This window comes from Channa argus, chromosome 14 (assembly GCF_033026475.1).
Source record: "Channa argus isolate prfri chromosome 14, Channa argus male v1.0, whole genome shotgun sequence".
NCBI classification, from domain to species: domain Eukaryota; kingdom Metazoa; phylum Chordata; class Actinopteri; order Anabantiformes; family Channidae; genus Channa; species Channa argus.
The window spans coordinates 20,157,280-20,173,226 of NC_090210.1; the positions used below are offsets into that span (position 1 = coordinate 20,157,280).

The 15,947-nt window shown below is 47.1% G+C and overlaps 2 protein-coding genes across 6 annotated transcripts in view; one reads left to right on the plus strand and one right to left on the minus strand.

Moving 5' to 3' along the window:
- Positions 1 to 12,460, minus strand: part of LOC137098239 (telomerase protein component 1-like) — a 40,479-nt gene extending 28,019 nt beyond the window's left edge. The window contains exon 1 of one of the 5 annotated variants that reach the window (XM_067474268.1): positions 12,369 to 12,460. In XM_067474268.1, the coding sequence (XP_067330369.1) occupies positions 12,369 to 12,414 (46 nt within the window). In that variant the 5' untranslated portion in view covers positions 12,415 to 12,460. Of the gene's footprint in view, positions 1 to 104; positions 299 to 443; positions 621 to 9,050; positions 9,070 to 12,368 lie in introns of those variants that run through there. The other 4 variants (XM_067474271.1, XM_067474267.1, XM_067474266.1 and 1 more) reach the window with 4 other exon arrangements.
- LOC137098240 (zinc finger and SCAN domain-containing protein 32) lies at positions 11,237 to 15,351 on the plus strand. Its single transcript, XM_067474272.1, has 2 exons — positions 11,237 to 11,749; positions 13,609 to 15,351. The coding sequence occupies exons 1-2, from the start codon at positions 11,467 to 11,469 to the stop codon at positions 14,520 to 14,522; spliced, it is 1,197 nt and encodes a 398-aa protein (XP_067330373.1). The 5' UTR covers positions 11,237 to 11,466; the 3' UTR covers positions 14,523 to 15,351.
- The last annotated feature ends 596 nt before the right edge of the window (positions 15,352 to 15,947 follow it).

A 15,947-nucleotide genomic window follows, 5' to 3' on the forward strand; every position in this document is an offset into this window, starting at 1 on the left:
GACTAATATCAGAGATTATTATTTCCCATAAACCTGTTTCCTAGTAGCCAACGTCTTTCTAATGTTTGCAAAGGTGTGGTTGCGTATGAGACAGTCAAACTCACCGCAAAAGCCGCAGTTTAAAGTCCACAGTGCCGATTCTGAACAAACGCGCCTTTAGATGTCGCATTTTAAAAGAATACGGTGTTTGGATCGATATTTGAAGGTGTAATAGTGGTATTTCTCTTAAGTTTCCATATTTTCGTACACTTTAGCAATCCGACACCACATCCGGATAGTCTTCTTCGGCGTTTGTTTTTTTTTTTTTTTGGTTCATTTGTTCCATGGCTGCCATCTCGCGGTTTTATATTCTTCTTCTATGCTAATGATCAGACGCGCTCTTTTTTAAAAACATTGATTATTCGGCTCCAGCATGTCCTTTAAACCCTGCGTTCAACACTCACCCATCGTGTCCTCTCTCTCGGCTTTGTACTTCTTCCAGTTTATCAAAACCTGCTCCGCTGTTTCTGACTCCTGACATTCTTCACAAAGTCCCATCTGATCGTTTTGCTCAGAGGGTCGAATCCTGTTGGACATTTGAACCTCTCACTAGAACTGATCACATTAACTCTGAATAACAGAATGAACCATTGAGATAAGTGGTACAGCAGCATTCCTTTACTGTTTGAATAAGCATTATACTACAGTAAAGGGTGTGTTGCCTAACTCAAAGGATCAATTAAAAAAGAGCAAAGTCTAATGTGGGAACTGTCAAGACAGAGCTTTAAAGAGTTTATCTACATATAATAAGACATATTTATGTATATATTGTTTGTTTTTATTCATGTATTTAGTTACCTATTTATATATTTCTCTATATTTTTTTTTTATCTCTAAGTACATTTCGTGGTATTTGTTCTTTCTTACGTTTTTGTGATGTTAAGGATAACCACCCAATGGACTAAAAACCTCATATTCAGGAGATATGTCTTCTTTTCTTCTTTTCCTTTCTGCTGCTCCCTTTCAGGGGTCGCCACAGCGAATCATGTGCCTCCATCTAACTCTATCCTCTGCATCCTCTTCACTCACACCAACTAACTTCATGTCCTCCCTCACTACATCCATAAATCTCCTCTTTGGTCTTCCTCTAGACCTCCTGCCTGGCAGCTCCAACCTCAGCATCCTTCTACCGATATATTCACAGTTTCTCCTCTGAACATGTCCAAACCACCTCAATCTGGCCTCTCTGACTTTATCTCCAAAACATCTAACATGAGCTGTCCCTCTGATGTACTCATTCCTGATCCTGTTCATCCTCGTCACTCCCAAAGAGAACCTCAACATCTTAAGCTCTGCTACCTCCAGCTCTGCCTCCTGTCTTTTCTTCAGTGCCACTGTCTCTAAGCCGAACAACATTGCTGGTCTCACCACCGTCTTGAACACCTTTCCTTTCATTCTCGCTGATACTCTTTTATCACACAACACACCTGACACTTTTCTCCACCAGTTCCAACCTGCCTGCACTCGCCTCTTCACCTCTTTTCCACACTCACCGTTGCTCTGAACCGTTGACTCGAAGTACTTAAAGTCCTGCACCTTCTTCACCTCTGCTCCCTGTAACCTCACCATTCCACCTGGGTCCCTCTCATTGACACACATGTATTCTGTCTTGCTGCGGCTAAGCTTCATTCCTCTGTTTTCCAGAGCAGACCTCCACCTCTCTAGATTTTCCTCCACCTGCTCCCTGCTCTCACTACAAATAACAATTTCATCTGCAAACATCATAGTCCAGGGAGATTCTTGTCTAACCTCATCTGTCAGTCTGTCCATCACCAGAGCAAACAAGAAGGGGCTCAGAGCTGATCCTTGATGCAGACCCACCTCCACCTTGAACTCCTCTGTCACACCTACAGCACCTCACCACTGTCTTACAGCTCTCATACATGTCCTGCACCACTCTAACATACTTCTCTGCCATCCAGACGTCCTCATACAATACCACAGCTCCTCTCTCGGCACCCTGTCATACGCTTTTTCTAAATCTACGAAGACACAATGCAACTCCCTATGACCCTCTCTGTACTTCTCCATCAGCGTCCTCAAAGCAAATACTGCATCTGTTGTACTCTTTCTAGGCATGAAACCATATTGCTGCTCACAAATGTTCACCTCTGCCCTTAGCCGAGCTTCCACTACTCTTTCCCACAACTTCATTGTGTGACTCATCAGCTTTATTCCTCTGTAGTTGCCACAGCTCTGCACATCTCCCTTGTTCTTAAAAATTGGTACCAGTACACTTTTCCTCCAGTCCTCTGGCATCCTCTCACTCTCCAAGATCTTGTTAAACAAACTAGTCAAAAACTCTACTGCCACCTCTTTTCACCTCTAGAACATTCCTCACAAAATCCTCTTTCAATACTCCTACTCCATTTCTCTTCCTATCTGACCCATGGTAAAACAACTTAAACCCTGCTCCTAAGCTTCTAGCCTTGCTACCTTTCCACCTGGTCTCCTGGACACACAGTATGTCCACCTTCCTTCTCTGCATCATGTCGATCAACTCCCTAGCCTTCCCTGTCATAGTACCAACATTCAAAGTCCCTACTGTCAGTCCTACATTCTTAGCTTTCCTCTTCTCTCTCTGCCTACGAACACACCTTCCTCCTCTTCTTCTTCGTCTTCGACCAACAGTAGTCCAATTTCCACCGGTACCCTGTAGGTCAACAGCACCGGTGGCGGTCGTTGTTAACCCGGGCCCCGACCGATCCGGTATGGAAGTCTTTGTCACGATTCGCATGTTTGATTTGGCATGTGTTTTACGTCGGATTCCCTTCCTGCCACAACCCTCTGCATTTATCCAGACTTGGGACTGGCACAAGAAGACACTGGCTTGTGCCCCCTTGCGGTTGCATTATATTCAGGAGATATGTAATTGAATAAAATATAAATGATCTATAAAAACTTTCAAAATCTTTACTTCACGGTACAAAAGAATAATATATTGACTTACAAACTTCTCAAGAACGGATACGTCTGCTCTGACCAAGTTCGCCCATTGTTTCAGCTGCGCTCGCGCCAACTGAAGCAGTATAGTCCACGCCCACCGGTGAGTGGGCCAAAAAGTTGCTACTTTATCGCTCTCATGGTGTGCTCAATTACGTCCGCAATCACACCATAAGAGAGTGGCGATAGTAGCACTTATTCCCTCTAACTGACCATTTTCCTTCAGCCAGTAAGAGGTACTAGTGGGGCCCAAAAAGCCAGAGGGCTGCGCAACATAGTCATAGAATCTGGGGTTACAATACGTAACCATCGTTCTATTTCCTATGTTGCTTGCCCTCTGGCTGTAGCATAATGAACCAAATGCTACAGCAGGATATAGTCCACGCCCCACTAGTGCCATACAGCAGCTAGGAGCAGTAAACAGAACCCTGCTTCACAGCTGGACCGACCTGAACTGTGACAAAAACACAAGGGGGGGGGGAATCACAGCTGTGAACACACCGGCAGGCAGTGGGAGAGCATTCAATAAGCCCACTGAGGGCCTGGGGACCGAGATGGAGAGACAAGACATACTAACCGACACCAGAGTGTGCACTCTGGGGTGCAGAAAGCACAGAACTGGAAAGTGAGGGGCGTGAAACGTCTCGAAGATAAAACCGGACGAAAGAGCAGGTGGAGGACCATGATGCCGCCAGGCAGATGTCTTCCACCGACACCCCTCTGAGCAATGCCACAGAGGAAGCTATTCCTCTAGTGGAGTGTGCACGGATTCCCTCTGGTGGCTGGGCCCCAGAGGACTCATATGCTTGAAAAATGGCTTCACACAGCCAGTGGGACAGGCGCTGAGCGGAAAGAGGAAGCCCGGCAGAGCCTTCCCTGTAGTGCACGAAAAGGCGCTCGGAACGGCGTATAGTAGACGTGCGCTCCACATAGTAGGACGAAGCACGCACTGGGCACAGCAGATGAGAGGAGGCATCCTCCTCAGAAGTGTGAGGAGGTGTGCAGAAACCTTCCAAGGTTATGACTCTCGACCTAAAAGAACTGGTAATGCACTTGTGCATGAATGCAGGAGTAGGGCGGAGAACAGCCAGACTGAGATCCCCACGAATTGAAAGACACTCCGGGGAGACTGACAGGGCAGAGAGGTCACTCACTCTTTTCATAGAGGTGAGAGCCAAGAGAAGCGCCGTCTTCCATGACAGGAGCCTGAGGGGAACCTGTTCCAGCGGCTCAAACGGAGAAACCACCAAGGCACGGAGGACCAGTAGAAAGATCCCAAGGAGGGGCCAAGGGGCGCAAAAGGGGCCGTTGCCTCCTCACACCCCTTAAGAAACGTTTCAGCAAGGGGTGACTGAAGACAGACCTGTCTCCGAACCCCTCATGACATGAGGAGATCGCAGCAGCATAGGTCTTCACAATGCTGAGGGATAAGCCTCTGTCCACGAGGGTCTGAAGAAAAGACAGAACCCGAGGAAGAGGACATGAAGAGGCAGACACGCCCCTCTCAGAGCACCAGCGCTGAAAGGATGACCACTTGGCTACATAGGAGGAAGTAGTGGATGCTGCCCTCGCACCTTGAATGGTGGCCACCACGCGGGGTGAAAACCCCTGGTCGGCTAGGCGCTTCCTCTCAGGGGCCAGACCCACAGGCGCTGGAGCAGAACTGGGGGACTGCGGATCATCCCGTTGGCCTGAGACAATGCGTCCGAACGCCACGGGAGCTCCCAGGGCGGGCCTGCCAGCATTTGGCAGAGTGCCGGGAACCACAGTGCCCCCACTCGCCTTGGGGCCACAAGGATGACGGTGAGATACTCCTCTCTCACGCGGTCTAGTAACCGGGGAATCAGAGGGACAGGCGGAAAAGCATAAAGGAGCCGCCTGGGCCAAGGGCAATGGGAGAATGCATCCACCCCAAGGGGGGGGGAATCTCGAGCTCGGAGGGAGAACCAAAGGGGGCACTGGGCATTGCCTTTGGCTGCAAAAAGGTCCACCTCGGCTCTGCCAAACCTGCTCCAAACCTCTTGGACCAGCTCTGTGTGCAGCACCCATTCCCCGGGGCGGGCCCCCCCCCGAGACATAGTGTCCGCGGCGGTGTTCAGAACGCCGGGGATGTACACAGCTCTGATGGAGCGGAGATGCGAGTGCGCCCACAGCAGCAGTCTCCTGGCGATGCTGAGGAGCCGTGATGATCTCACGCCACCCTGACGGTTGATATACGAAGCCGTTGTCGTATTGTCCGTGTGAACAAGGACGTGGCAATCCAAGAGCACCGGAGCAAAATGCTGAAGAACGTTCCACACAGAGAGCAGCTCCAGCGCGTTTATGTGGAGAGACATGCCCTCTGGCCAGGGAGCACCCACTGACTGAGAGAGGCATGTCCCGCCCCATCCCAACAGCAAAGCGTCTGTGAACACCGAGACGTGTGATGAGGGGCGGCCGAGGGGTACGCCGTCTAACATGACGCGAGGTCCCCTCCAATAGGCTAGATCCGGACCCACTGATGGGGGAATCATGACCAAACGTCTGCGATGACGTACAGGATCGAGCTGCAGGCGAGAGAACCAGCGCTGCAGTCGTCTCATGTGTAGGAGGCCGAGGGGAACCACCGAGAGAGCCGCGGCCATCATGCCCAGCAGTCGCATGACTGAGTGGACTGTGACAATGCGACGGGGAGTCAAACGGTGGAGCATGGTGAGCAGCGTCTCTCTCCTCTCCTGGGAAAGGCGCGCCCGCATGATCGGCACATCCAGCTCCACGCCCAGGAAGATAATCGACCCAGAGACGATAAATGAGTCACCAAATCCACCATCTGCAGGAGAGCTTGTTCCCGGGACGGAGCGAGGAGAAGGAGATCGTCTAAATAGAACAGCACTCTCATGCCGGCAGCGCGCAGCGGAGCCAGTGCTGTCTCCAGACATTTGGAGAATGTGCGGGGGGCGAGAGAATAGCCGAACGGTAGGCAGTTGTACTGGTACCGTACGCCCAGGAAGGAGAAACGCAGAAACTTCCTGTGTTGCATGGCGACAGGAATGTGAAAATATGCGTCCTTTAGGTCCACCGAGGACAGCCAGTCTCCCGGGCGCACGCTCCGGAGAACTGAGGCTGTCGTTAACATGTGGAAGCGGCGGACCACCATGAACTGATTGAGAAAAGAGAGATCCAGAATTGGCCTCATTTCCCCCGACTTCTTTGGAACCAAGAAGTAACGAGAGTAGAAACCCTGGTTTTCTTCCATCGGTGGGACCACGCTGATGGCCCGTTTCCCCAGGAGATCGGACAGCTCTGACGCAAGAACTGTCGTGTGGGCTGGGGATGAAAGCCGGGTTTCCAGGATCCCCGCGAAGCTCGGCGGGGGTGTGGCAAACTGGAGAGAATAACCCTTGCGAATTATTCTGTCCATCCACTTGTCCAACACACACAGTTGCGTCCACTGATGGTAACGCTCCGACAGTGGGTGTGACAGCGGACAGTGTTCGTCTGCTATATTGGCAGCCAGCCAACGTTCGGCCCTCTCCGCCGCTGCTCGGGGAGTTAAAGACCGGGCAGCCCATGGGGGGCCCTCTGTGAAAGGGACGCAGGGAGGACGGGAGGGGCTGGCTGTCCGTCGGGGAAGCCCCAGCCGTAGCCGAAAAGCTAGGCGGGCGCGCCCCCGAGGGCTCATAAACAGACATTCCCCTACCGCTAGCAAGTGTATCAGTGGGGAGGGACGTTGTATGGAGCTCAGAAGATAAAGTGTGCTGCTTAGCAGAAACTAGCCGGCTTGTAAAGTTAGCACGGCGGCTAACAACGAGCGGGCTGTTGTGAGTGGGGGACATGTGGGATGCGGACACCGCTGGGTGTGGAAACCCAGGGGTATTCTGGTTATAGGAATCTTTGCCCTCTAGGAGATGTTGAGTTTTATTGCAACAAACAGAACAACCACATTTGGAACAAAGAACAATCGAATCACACATGTCCCCCCCAACCCGTCAAAATCTTCTCTGCTTCCGGGGAGGCTCCACCGGAGGGCGAGACCAGGAGCAAGCCAACTTGCGAGGCTTGGACGATCTGCGACTTGGTGCTGCCGCCTGGGGGGCAGGTGGAGGAGGTGGAGGAGTGGGCCGCACCGGAGCAGGTCGCGAAGCGGCTGCCGCTGATGAAGCAGGGCGCCTTTGTCTGTGAGAAAGCTCACGGCGGTCACGCCAGTGACCGGCGGAGCGGGAGGGAGCTGTGACATGGCGACGAATCTTTTCCGCTTCTTCCGAAGCCGTCTGCATCTCTCTAACAAGGTGCTGGAAATGGGGACCAAACAGACCATCAGGGTTGATGGGTCCCTCCAGCATATCCTTTCTAACAGCCTCTGGGATGGAGGAAAGATGGAGCCAGACGTTCCTCGCGATCATGGTTTGCCATGCCGAGATGCGCGCCGAAGCGATCGCTATCGGGGCGCACAAGGCGAGGATGGCGCTGGAAAACTTGCTGATCTCTTCAGCGTACTTGTCGGGAAGAGCATCAGGTAGGAGAGCCAGATCAGAAATGGCATTAGCTAAAACAAAGATGTTATTAGCTGCCGCTGCCGACTGAAACGCACACTGATGTGAGCGGTCAGCGAGGCGAGCTGTCAATGCATCTTTAGGAGAGGGTGGAGCGGGGCGTCGGCCGGCTCTGAGATTGCACTTGACTCCAAAAAGAGCGGCGAGGCTAGGTTCCAGCGTTGGGACTGGCGGAAAACCGTCATCCGTGAGACCTTTCACCTTGGTGATAGATGCAAAGGTAGAAACTGGAGCTTTAAGCTTCGCCGGCTCGCTGGCAGGGCCGTGCACATAGGCGGCTACCGTGGGGAATAGCGGCCAGGTAGGAACAGGCCGGGACGCTCGCCCGGGGTTATAGCGGCCAAAGGCGGCTTCCCGGGGTGGCGACGCGGCATCCTCCGGCACAGAAAGATCACCACGAGCGCTGGCGATCTTAATGATGTCCGGAAGCTCTTGTAGTAGCTGCACCATGGCGGGAAGCGGTGTTGATGATTGAGAGCTACGACGTAGAGCGTAGCTCGGAGGCGCTGCTCCAGCCCTGCAGGGGGGGGAGCAGGGGGGAGCAGGGGGGAGCCCGAAGATGAGCCGTGAGACGCGGAGGCGGAGTCGTCAGACCCCGGCTCCTGCAAATGGTGCTCAGTGAGGAGGCGGTCAGGAGGCTCAATGTCAAGAACATCGCTAAGAAGCCAATACTGCTCCGGATTTTCAGAAAAGAAATCCGGCCGGGAGCGTAGGGTGTCCTCAGGCAGAAGCCTGCAGAACATGCAGGAAGCCCGCTCAGTAAGAGCGAGGCCCGCGTGTTCCGCCCCCAAGCAGCCAAGGCAGCGGGGGTGAAGGTCACCGGGTTCAATGTACCCAACTTGACAAGCTCCGCAGATCCTGACGCCGCCTTTCTTCGCTTTGCTCCCGCCGTCATCATCGCCGCCGGTGCTGCCGCTGCGTCGCTTATCTTTACTGGACATATTTGCTCTTTAGTTAAGGAATAGCTCTTAGCTGGCACAAGGCTGAAGGAAAAAAAGGGAATAAGTGCTACTATCGCCGCTCTCTTATGGTGTGATTGCGGACGTAATTGAGCACACCATGAGAGCGATAAAGTAGCAACTTTTTGGCCCAGTCACCGTTGGGCGTGGACTATACTGCTTCAGTTGGCGCGAGCGCGCAGGGATTGGTTCATTATGCTACAGCCAGAGGGCAAACAACATAGGAAATAGAACAGTTGGTTTCTGGAAATCAAAACTTAGGTAGGTGGGAAGCACAGAGGCTTTTGGGATTTTTGTTTCTACCTTTTCATCCTCCAGCTCCTCTTCAATATTTTCCTTTTCATTATCAAACTCAGAAAACTCTGGTCTGATGATCATAGTTTGTTCTATTTCTTGGTTGGCCAACACTTTTTCAAGATCAGGAGTAGTAAAACAACCATGTGATTGCGCGTGCATGTGCGCGTGTGTGCATGTACCGTGCGTGTAGTGCATTGTGCCTGTTAATAGTTAGTTACCCCTAACCCCCCCTCCTCCTCCCCCTTCCTCATCCAGTGGACACTGTTGACAGACAACTCACCGGGTTAGCTCAGTTGGTATGGCAGTTGACAATGGTTGACAACCACAGGGCCAATAGTTCGATCCCCGCTCGCAGCTACAAGTCGAAGTGTCCTGAAACACTGAACCCCAAGTTGCTCCCAGTGGATCCGGTCGCTCAGGTGACCACCTTGCATGGCAGCCACCGCCATCAGTGGTGTGTTAATGGGAATCAACATGGTAAATAAGCCACAATTTACCATTAACCACCGCAAAAGCCGCAGTTTAAAGTCCACACGCACAGCGCCGATTCTGAACAAACGCGCCTTTAAAATGTTGCATTTTAAAAGAATACGGTGTTTGAAGGTGCAATAGTAGTATTGTAGCTGCTCGCATCAGGTTCGAAGCTCTGTCTCTTGCCTACAGTGGGGTTAACTCGACAGCTCCTGTTTACCTCAACTCCCTCATTCAAGTCTACGATCCTTCCCGCCCGCTGCGGTCTGCCAACGAACGAGGTCTGGTGTCCCAGCACCGCACAGAAGACACCAAGCAAAACTCTTCAGCGCAATGATCCCACGATGGTGGAACGAGCTACTAAGCTCTGCAAGCTCAGCTGACTCTCTCCCAATATTCAAAAAACTGCTGAAAACAGAACTCTTCTGCATCTTCCTCTGAACTTAAATCTATTTAAAAAAAACTTCCTTTCTGCTCTTTCTCGCACTCGCACCTCGTGAACTGTGAACACTTTTCTGATAGGACTTAGATTCTTGCTGCCTTGTACATCACTTTTAAGTCGCTTTGTATAAAAGCGTCTGCTAAATGACTAAATGTAAATGTAGTATTTCTCTTAAAGCTGCCATATTTCCTTACACCTGAGCAGTCTGACTCCTCATCTGGATGAACGTCTTCATCGGTGTTTTGGTTTGGTTTGGTTTGTTTTTTTTGTTGACGTTGTTGCCATCTTCTGGTTTTAACCTGTCCCTACATAGTCAACCCTTATATTCTTGTGATCAGACCCGCTCTTTTTTAAAATGGAATACTTCTACATTGATTTTTGGCTCCAGCATGTCCTTTAAACTCTGCATTCAAGACTCCTTGTTTTCCCAAATACTGTTGGACATTTGAACCTCTAACTAGAATGGATCACATTCACTGGGAATGACAGAATAACCTATTGAGATAAACGGTACGGCCGCATTCCTTTAAATGTTTGAATAAGCATTGTACTACTATAAAGAGTGTGTTGCTTAACTCAAAGCATCCAGTGTGGGAACTGTCAAGACAGAGCTTTAAAGAGATTATCTACATATAATAGGACATACGTAAATATTTGAAACACACGATTAAAATCTGAAAGTTCAGATACAGTGGTTTTATTCAGTAAAACAAAGGCAATGTCAAATACTTTAACATTAAGAAAAACACCAAGAAAAGTATATAATTCAAAGAAAGTTAAATAATAACAGCGAGCCGTCGGGCTTCTGGTCAGGTTAAACAGCTCTGATTGGTCAAGGAATGTTTCCATTGCGCCGTAATATCGAATGGGTGAAATATGTATATTGTCAGGACCGTGACTCCGCTCTGTGTTGTCCTGGTGAACATCTGTCTCTCACTCCCCGCTGCGCTGCCTACCAACCTAGATTCCCTACACCTGTTACCTCCCTTTCTTAAACCCTGGTCACCTGTTGTACTCCGCCGGATTATCTTCCTGTTTTCCCCGAGTTACCTGAGGTTTCTATGTGTAAATTATATCTCTGTTACCTGCTCAGCCGATGCCTTTGAGGATTTCTTGTGTTTTTTTTCTTTCCAAGTATGTTTGTTTTTTGTCATGCTGATACTTCGAGGAATTCCTGCTCATGGACAGTGTACCTCAGATGCCCTGCTGGTTTTCAGAGCAGTAAGTGACTTTACGTTTCAAGTTTTGACTTAAGCACCGAGGATTATTATTATTTATTTCCCGGCCGTCCTTAGTTGTCCCGCACCATTTGGGCTTCACACTCTGGCAAGTAAGATTCTAGTTACGCCGCAATCTTTCCCCGTGTCGTAGATGGTTTTGCTCACCTCTGTTTTCTGTTTCTAGATATTGTTTGTTTTTATTCATGTATTTAGTTACCTATTTATATATTTACTTTTTAAATCTCTATTTTTTATATATATATCTAAGTACATTTCCTGGTATTTGTCCTTTCTTACATTTTGTGAGGAATCAATAACGGTTGACAAAATGTAATCTCATTAACTTTGTCCGAATACGGGCGCCGTAGACTCGACGTCACGTGGTTTTTGGCGACTTCCTGTTACCATTCTTCACACTTCCATATTTTTCGCCTTCAAACAGAAAATGTAAATAAAGTACATCGGTTATATCGTAACTGTTATGTGATTTCTGTCCTCATACAAAGTTATTTTGATATTTGGCAACATCGCTACCCACAGCGGAGGTGCTGTACTGGGGCAACATGGCCAACTGTGTGGCTTTCCAGAGTAAGTTGGCCTCGATCATGGAGATGCTAGCTAAAGCTGCCGTGGTGGAAATCGGTAAATTGTGGGAGGACGGCTTTGCCCTTATTCAGGTCGAGCTCCGCCGGAGAGAGAGTGAAATCGAAGCTCTCAATAGAAAGTTGGTATTGATGGAAAAGGAACGGCTGACAGTGCTGTCTCAAGCCCCGACTACAAATCTGTCCTCAGCATCTTCTTCCAAAAGAGAGCAGCAGAACCGGGTACTGCCGCCCAACGGTGCTGGTAAGGATAACCCCCGAACAGACAAGAGAATGAGAGCTACACTTCATGTTCTATTACAGGGTTGTTGTTTTTTAGCAATTTATAATATTACGTTGTAATAGTTACACGTGACTACACAGGAAGAGATTTCGGCCTTAACACAAATACATTTACTGAAGAAACGTCCTTTTTTTTTTTGTACAAACTTGATACATGATAGCATCCTGTAACAGCTAATTGTATTATTACTACAATAATTTTTACTATAAAATGACAGCAACTAGTGGAAAAGGTCTGCTGCAATGTCATGTCTTGTGTCACCAACAATAAAAGTTAATCATATAACCATAAAGAAAGCACCAAATTTTAGGTTTTTGGGTTTTTTAATTTTTTTGCTTAAGGCTGACAGAAACATTATTCATTTAGTTTAGTGTGTAAAATGTGACAAATTGCAGCTTTGTTCTCTGTATGTATTACAGATATCTGCAAATAACAAAAAATAATAATAATAAATGTCAGAATGTTTTGCATAGCACAAGGTGACACGCCAGCATTGTAGTACATGTAGTACAAACTCTGTCCCCTTCTACGGTCTTTAATATGATCATTGATGTCTTTAGTAAAAGTGAACAAGACTTACTATTTAGTTGCAAATCCCTTGCTTGCCATAACTGCATCGGGGACATGACCCCTGGACATCACTAAACGTTTTGCATTCATCTTTTCCAGGCTTTCACCACAGCCTCTTTCAGTTGTTTGTTTGGTGGGGGGGGGGTTAATGCCTTCAGTCTCCTTTATCAGGTAAAATGCATGCTCCATAGGGTTTAAGTCCAGAGATTGACTTGGCCCGTCTAAAACCGTCCACTTCTTGCCCCTGACGAACTCCTTTGTTGTTTTGGCAGTGTGTTTTGCGTCATCATCTTCCTGCATGATGAAGGATCTCTGAATCAGTTTGGTTACATCATTCTTTAAATTGGCAGACAGTATGTTTCTGTAGACTTCCGAGTTCATTTTGCTGCCATCATGCGTTACATCATCAAAAAAGATTAATGAGTCCGTCCAAGAAGAAGCCAGGAGGTGCTGGTGCTGATGTCACTAACAGTTGTTTCAGGGTCTTTCTTTACAGCTCTCACAATGTTACTGTCGTCAACTGACGTTTTTTCGTTAGTCTGCCTGTTCCACTTCTTTCACTTAGTACACCAGGGGTGTGTTCCTTTTTTAGGAACTTCCTAATGCTTGTACTGGCTATTGCAAATGTTTGTGTAATGGCTCTGATTGGTTTTCCATGATCTCTCAGCTTAACACTTGCTTGTTCTTCACCGATAGACAGCTCTTTGGTTTTCATGTTGGTTACATCTCTTAACTATAAATGCAGTCTGAACAGGGGAAAACCCAAATCTGAAACTGAGCGTAGACATTCAGTGCTATTTATTGTTTAAGTAATGTCATAAGACACATCTGACAAACAAAACACACCTGTCAGTTCCAATACTTTTGCTCAAATGAAAAATGGATGGGTTTCAAACAAAAGGTGCTGTCTTCTAAGTTATGTATGAAGTTCAGATGTAAATACCTGCATATAAAAACTAAAATGTTGATCTTTTGTTTCATATTCATCTTTTGATATCAAACCCAACTGTTTTCAGTCTACAGTTAAAAATAAAGGAATTGGCCTCAGTTTTCCAATACTTTTGGAGGGAAGTGTATATACAACCGATTGTTAGTTGAGGCACTTCAGCACTTTCCAAAATTAACCCAACCTGAATTGCTGGTTCCTCATTTACAAAGCAAAATTGTCTTAAAATATAATAAATGATTTCTGCCTGGTCTTGATGTCTGGTTAAACAAAGATTCAAAATACATCTGCTTTGTTGTTTCAGGGCCTGTAATAGATTCAGTCCAGACATTGTGTTCTGCTTCAAGCCTCAGAGAGAAGGTAGACAACTCTGCAAATCACACACCACCAACTCCTGCACAGACAGAGGAGAAACGATGTGGCCAGCTCAAGTCTGACCACTGTAAAACAGACACTAGAGATGATGAAGACTTAATAGTGAAGCTTGAAGACGAGGACGACGTTCAGATTGTGGAACAGATAGTAGTGGAGTCTGATCACAGTGCTGATGATGGAGCGGATCACCAGGAGATGGACCTGAACCACCAACCCGCTGAGGTTGAAGACGAAAAAGAGACCCAGCAGTGGACATCCATTTTAGTCGCAGACACGGAAACTGCCAACGATTCGGACTGCTTTTTTGAACCAAAGCAGCTGTCCCAAAATCTGGACTCAGAAATTTTGCTCATTCAAAATGCCTTGGATATTTTTGATAATTCAGGTGAGACTGCATATTCTGACAGGTTTATGAGGGACAACGCACAAGGTGCTTCAAGTAAATCAAGGGCTCCCATGAGTTTTAGCCAAACAACTCAGCCAACTCAACCTGCAGAAGCAATAAATCACCCAGAGAGAGGAGTGTCCATCAGATTCCTCTCAGAGACGCAACAACCAGGCAAAAACATGTCCGCTTTTAACCCTGACAGCAGATTCTTTCTCTTAAACGAACCTGAGTTGCATAAAACTATGGAGAGTCGCCGCATTAGGGAGAAATGGTTTATCTGCCCGTTTTGTGGGAAAAGCTTTGATCGCGTCAGCCATCTGGAGATTCACCAGCGCATTCACACCGGAGAGAAACCGTACACTTGCAGCATATGTGGCAAATGCTTTTCTCAGAGGAGTAATCTTCGCACTCACCAGCGGACTCACAAAGAGTCTCTAAGCCAGAATGCAGTTTGATTCAATGAATTCTGAAGACTGACAAAAATATAAGAAATATCTCTGTTGTCTTCATGTCTAGGTAACAAATTCTTGTATTTTGATATTACTGAAAGGTAAAGTAGCAGACTTTATTGTGCACCATTGTTTTTGATAAATTATAACTTTGACATAGCTTGGCTTATGAGAACTAATTTTGTTACTTGTTAATGGTTTATGGAGATTCATAAAAACATGCAGTGACACATAATGCCACATAGCTGAATATTGATTTTGAAAGGTTATAGTGAAGGAGGTGTTAATTTTTATTACTTGACTGGCCGACATGAGTCGTGGATCAGACCTGTTTGGAGACCAAACCTCTGTATCCATGATCACTGATCAGATATTCCTTAACCATTTCCTCATCCTTTATCCATTTTTCTAACACTGCGAAGGGAGTTAGTAGAGCTGCTTCAATCTGTAGTTGAATATACACACAAATTGATTCTCTTTAGGTTGATTTTACATACTAACTGAAATTAGACAGATTACAGCATCATGTGACTTAGGCATTATGAAGACCTAAAGTTTCCTTTATTTATTTTTGGTAATACTAGAGAAACTGGGGATATTTTAGGTTTGGTCACAGGTATACCTCAATATTGTAAACTCAACCATAATTAAACCTTAGTTTATGGGCCAGTAAGTCATTCAGATACCTTATTAATAAAGTGTCTCCCCGTTGGACCCTCCAGGTGCTCTGTAACATTTAGGTTTTCATTTAAGTTGCCCTCCAGTCTTTCAGTTCATGTTCACTGTGATCCCAACCCTTCCTTCTGATTGGACCATGCATCCTAAAGGGGGGGGGGGGGGGGGGGGGGGAGGGGGGGGGAGGGAATGACATTTAGGGAAATATGGCTGCTTTCTTTCTTGATAATTATTTCTGTACAGCAAATGCAACCCATCAGGGGGGAATTCTGTTAGTCTGACTGTCCCAAAGTAACAAAATCCACCCACCAGCACCACTCACTATTTAACACATATCTAATTAGCTTAATCCAAAAGTAGCCCTTTGTTTAGTTTCCATAAAAAAAAAACAATTGTTTACGTTTTAGAGATTAAACAATTACTAAAAAAGTGCTACAGGTGATGCTAAGAATTGAACATATTTAAAAGTCGGGCTAGCGATTTTCACAGTTTCAGTTGTGCAGTGTGACTCAGTCAGCCACAGCATTAGATCAACTTTTACCATCTAATATAGCAGCTCTGCCACAAATTATACATTTACAAGGTTATAACTTTTTTTTTTTTTATGTAAACTGTGAGGTCATGATGCTACTGTGTGTTAATTACTGAGGCCATAGTTGGTGGTGGAGTTGTACTGTAGTTTATTATATTAGGTTTTTCTAACCCAATTTGAATGAATGAAGGCGCTAAATAATGCGCTACAGTGAAAATATCTAA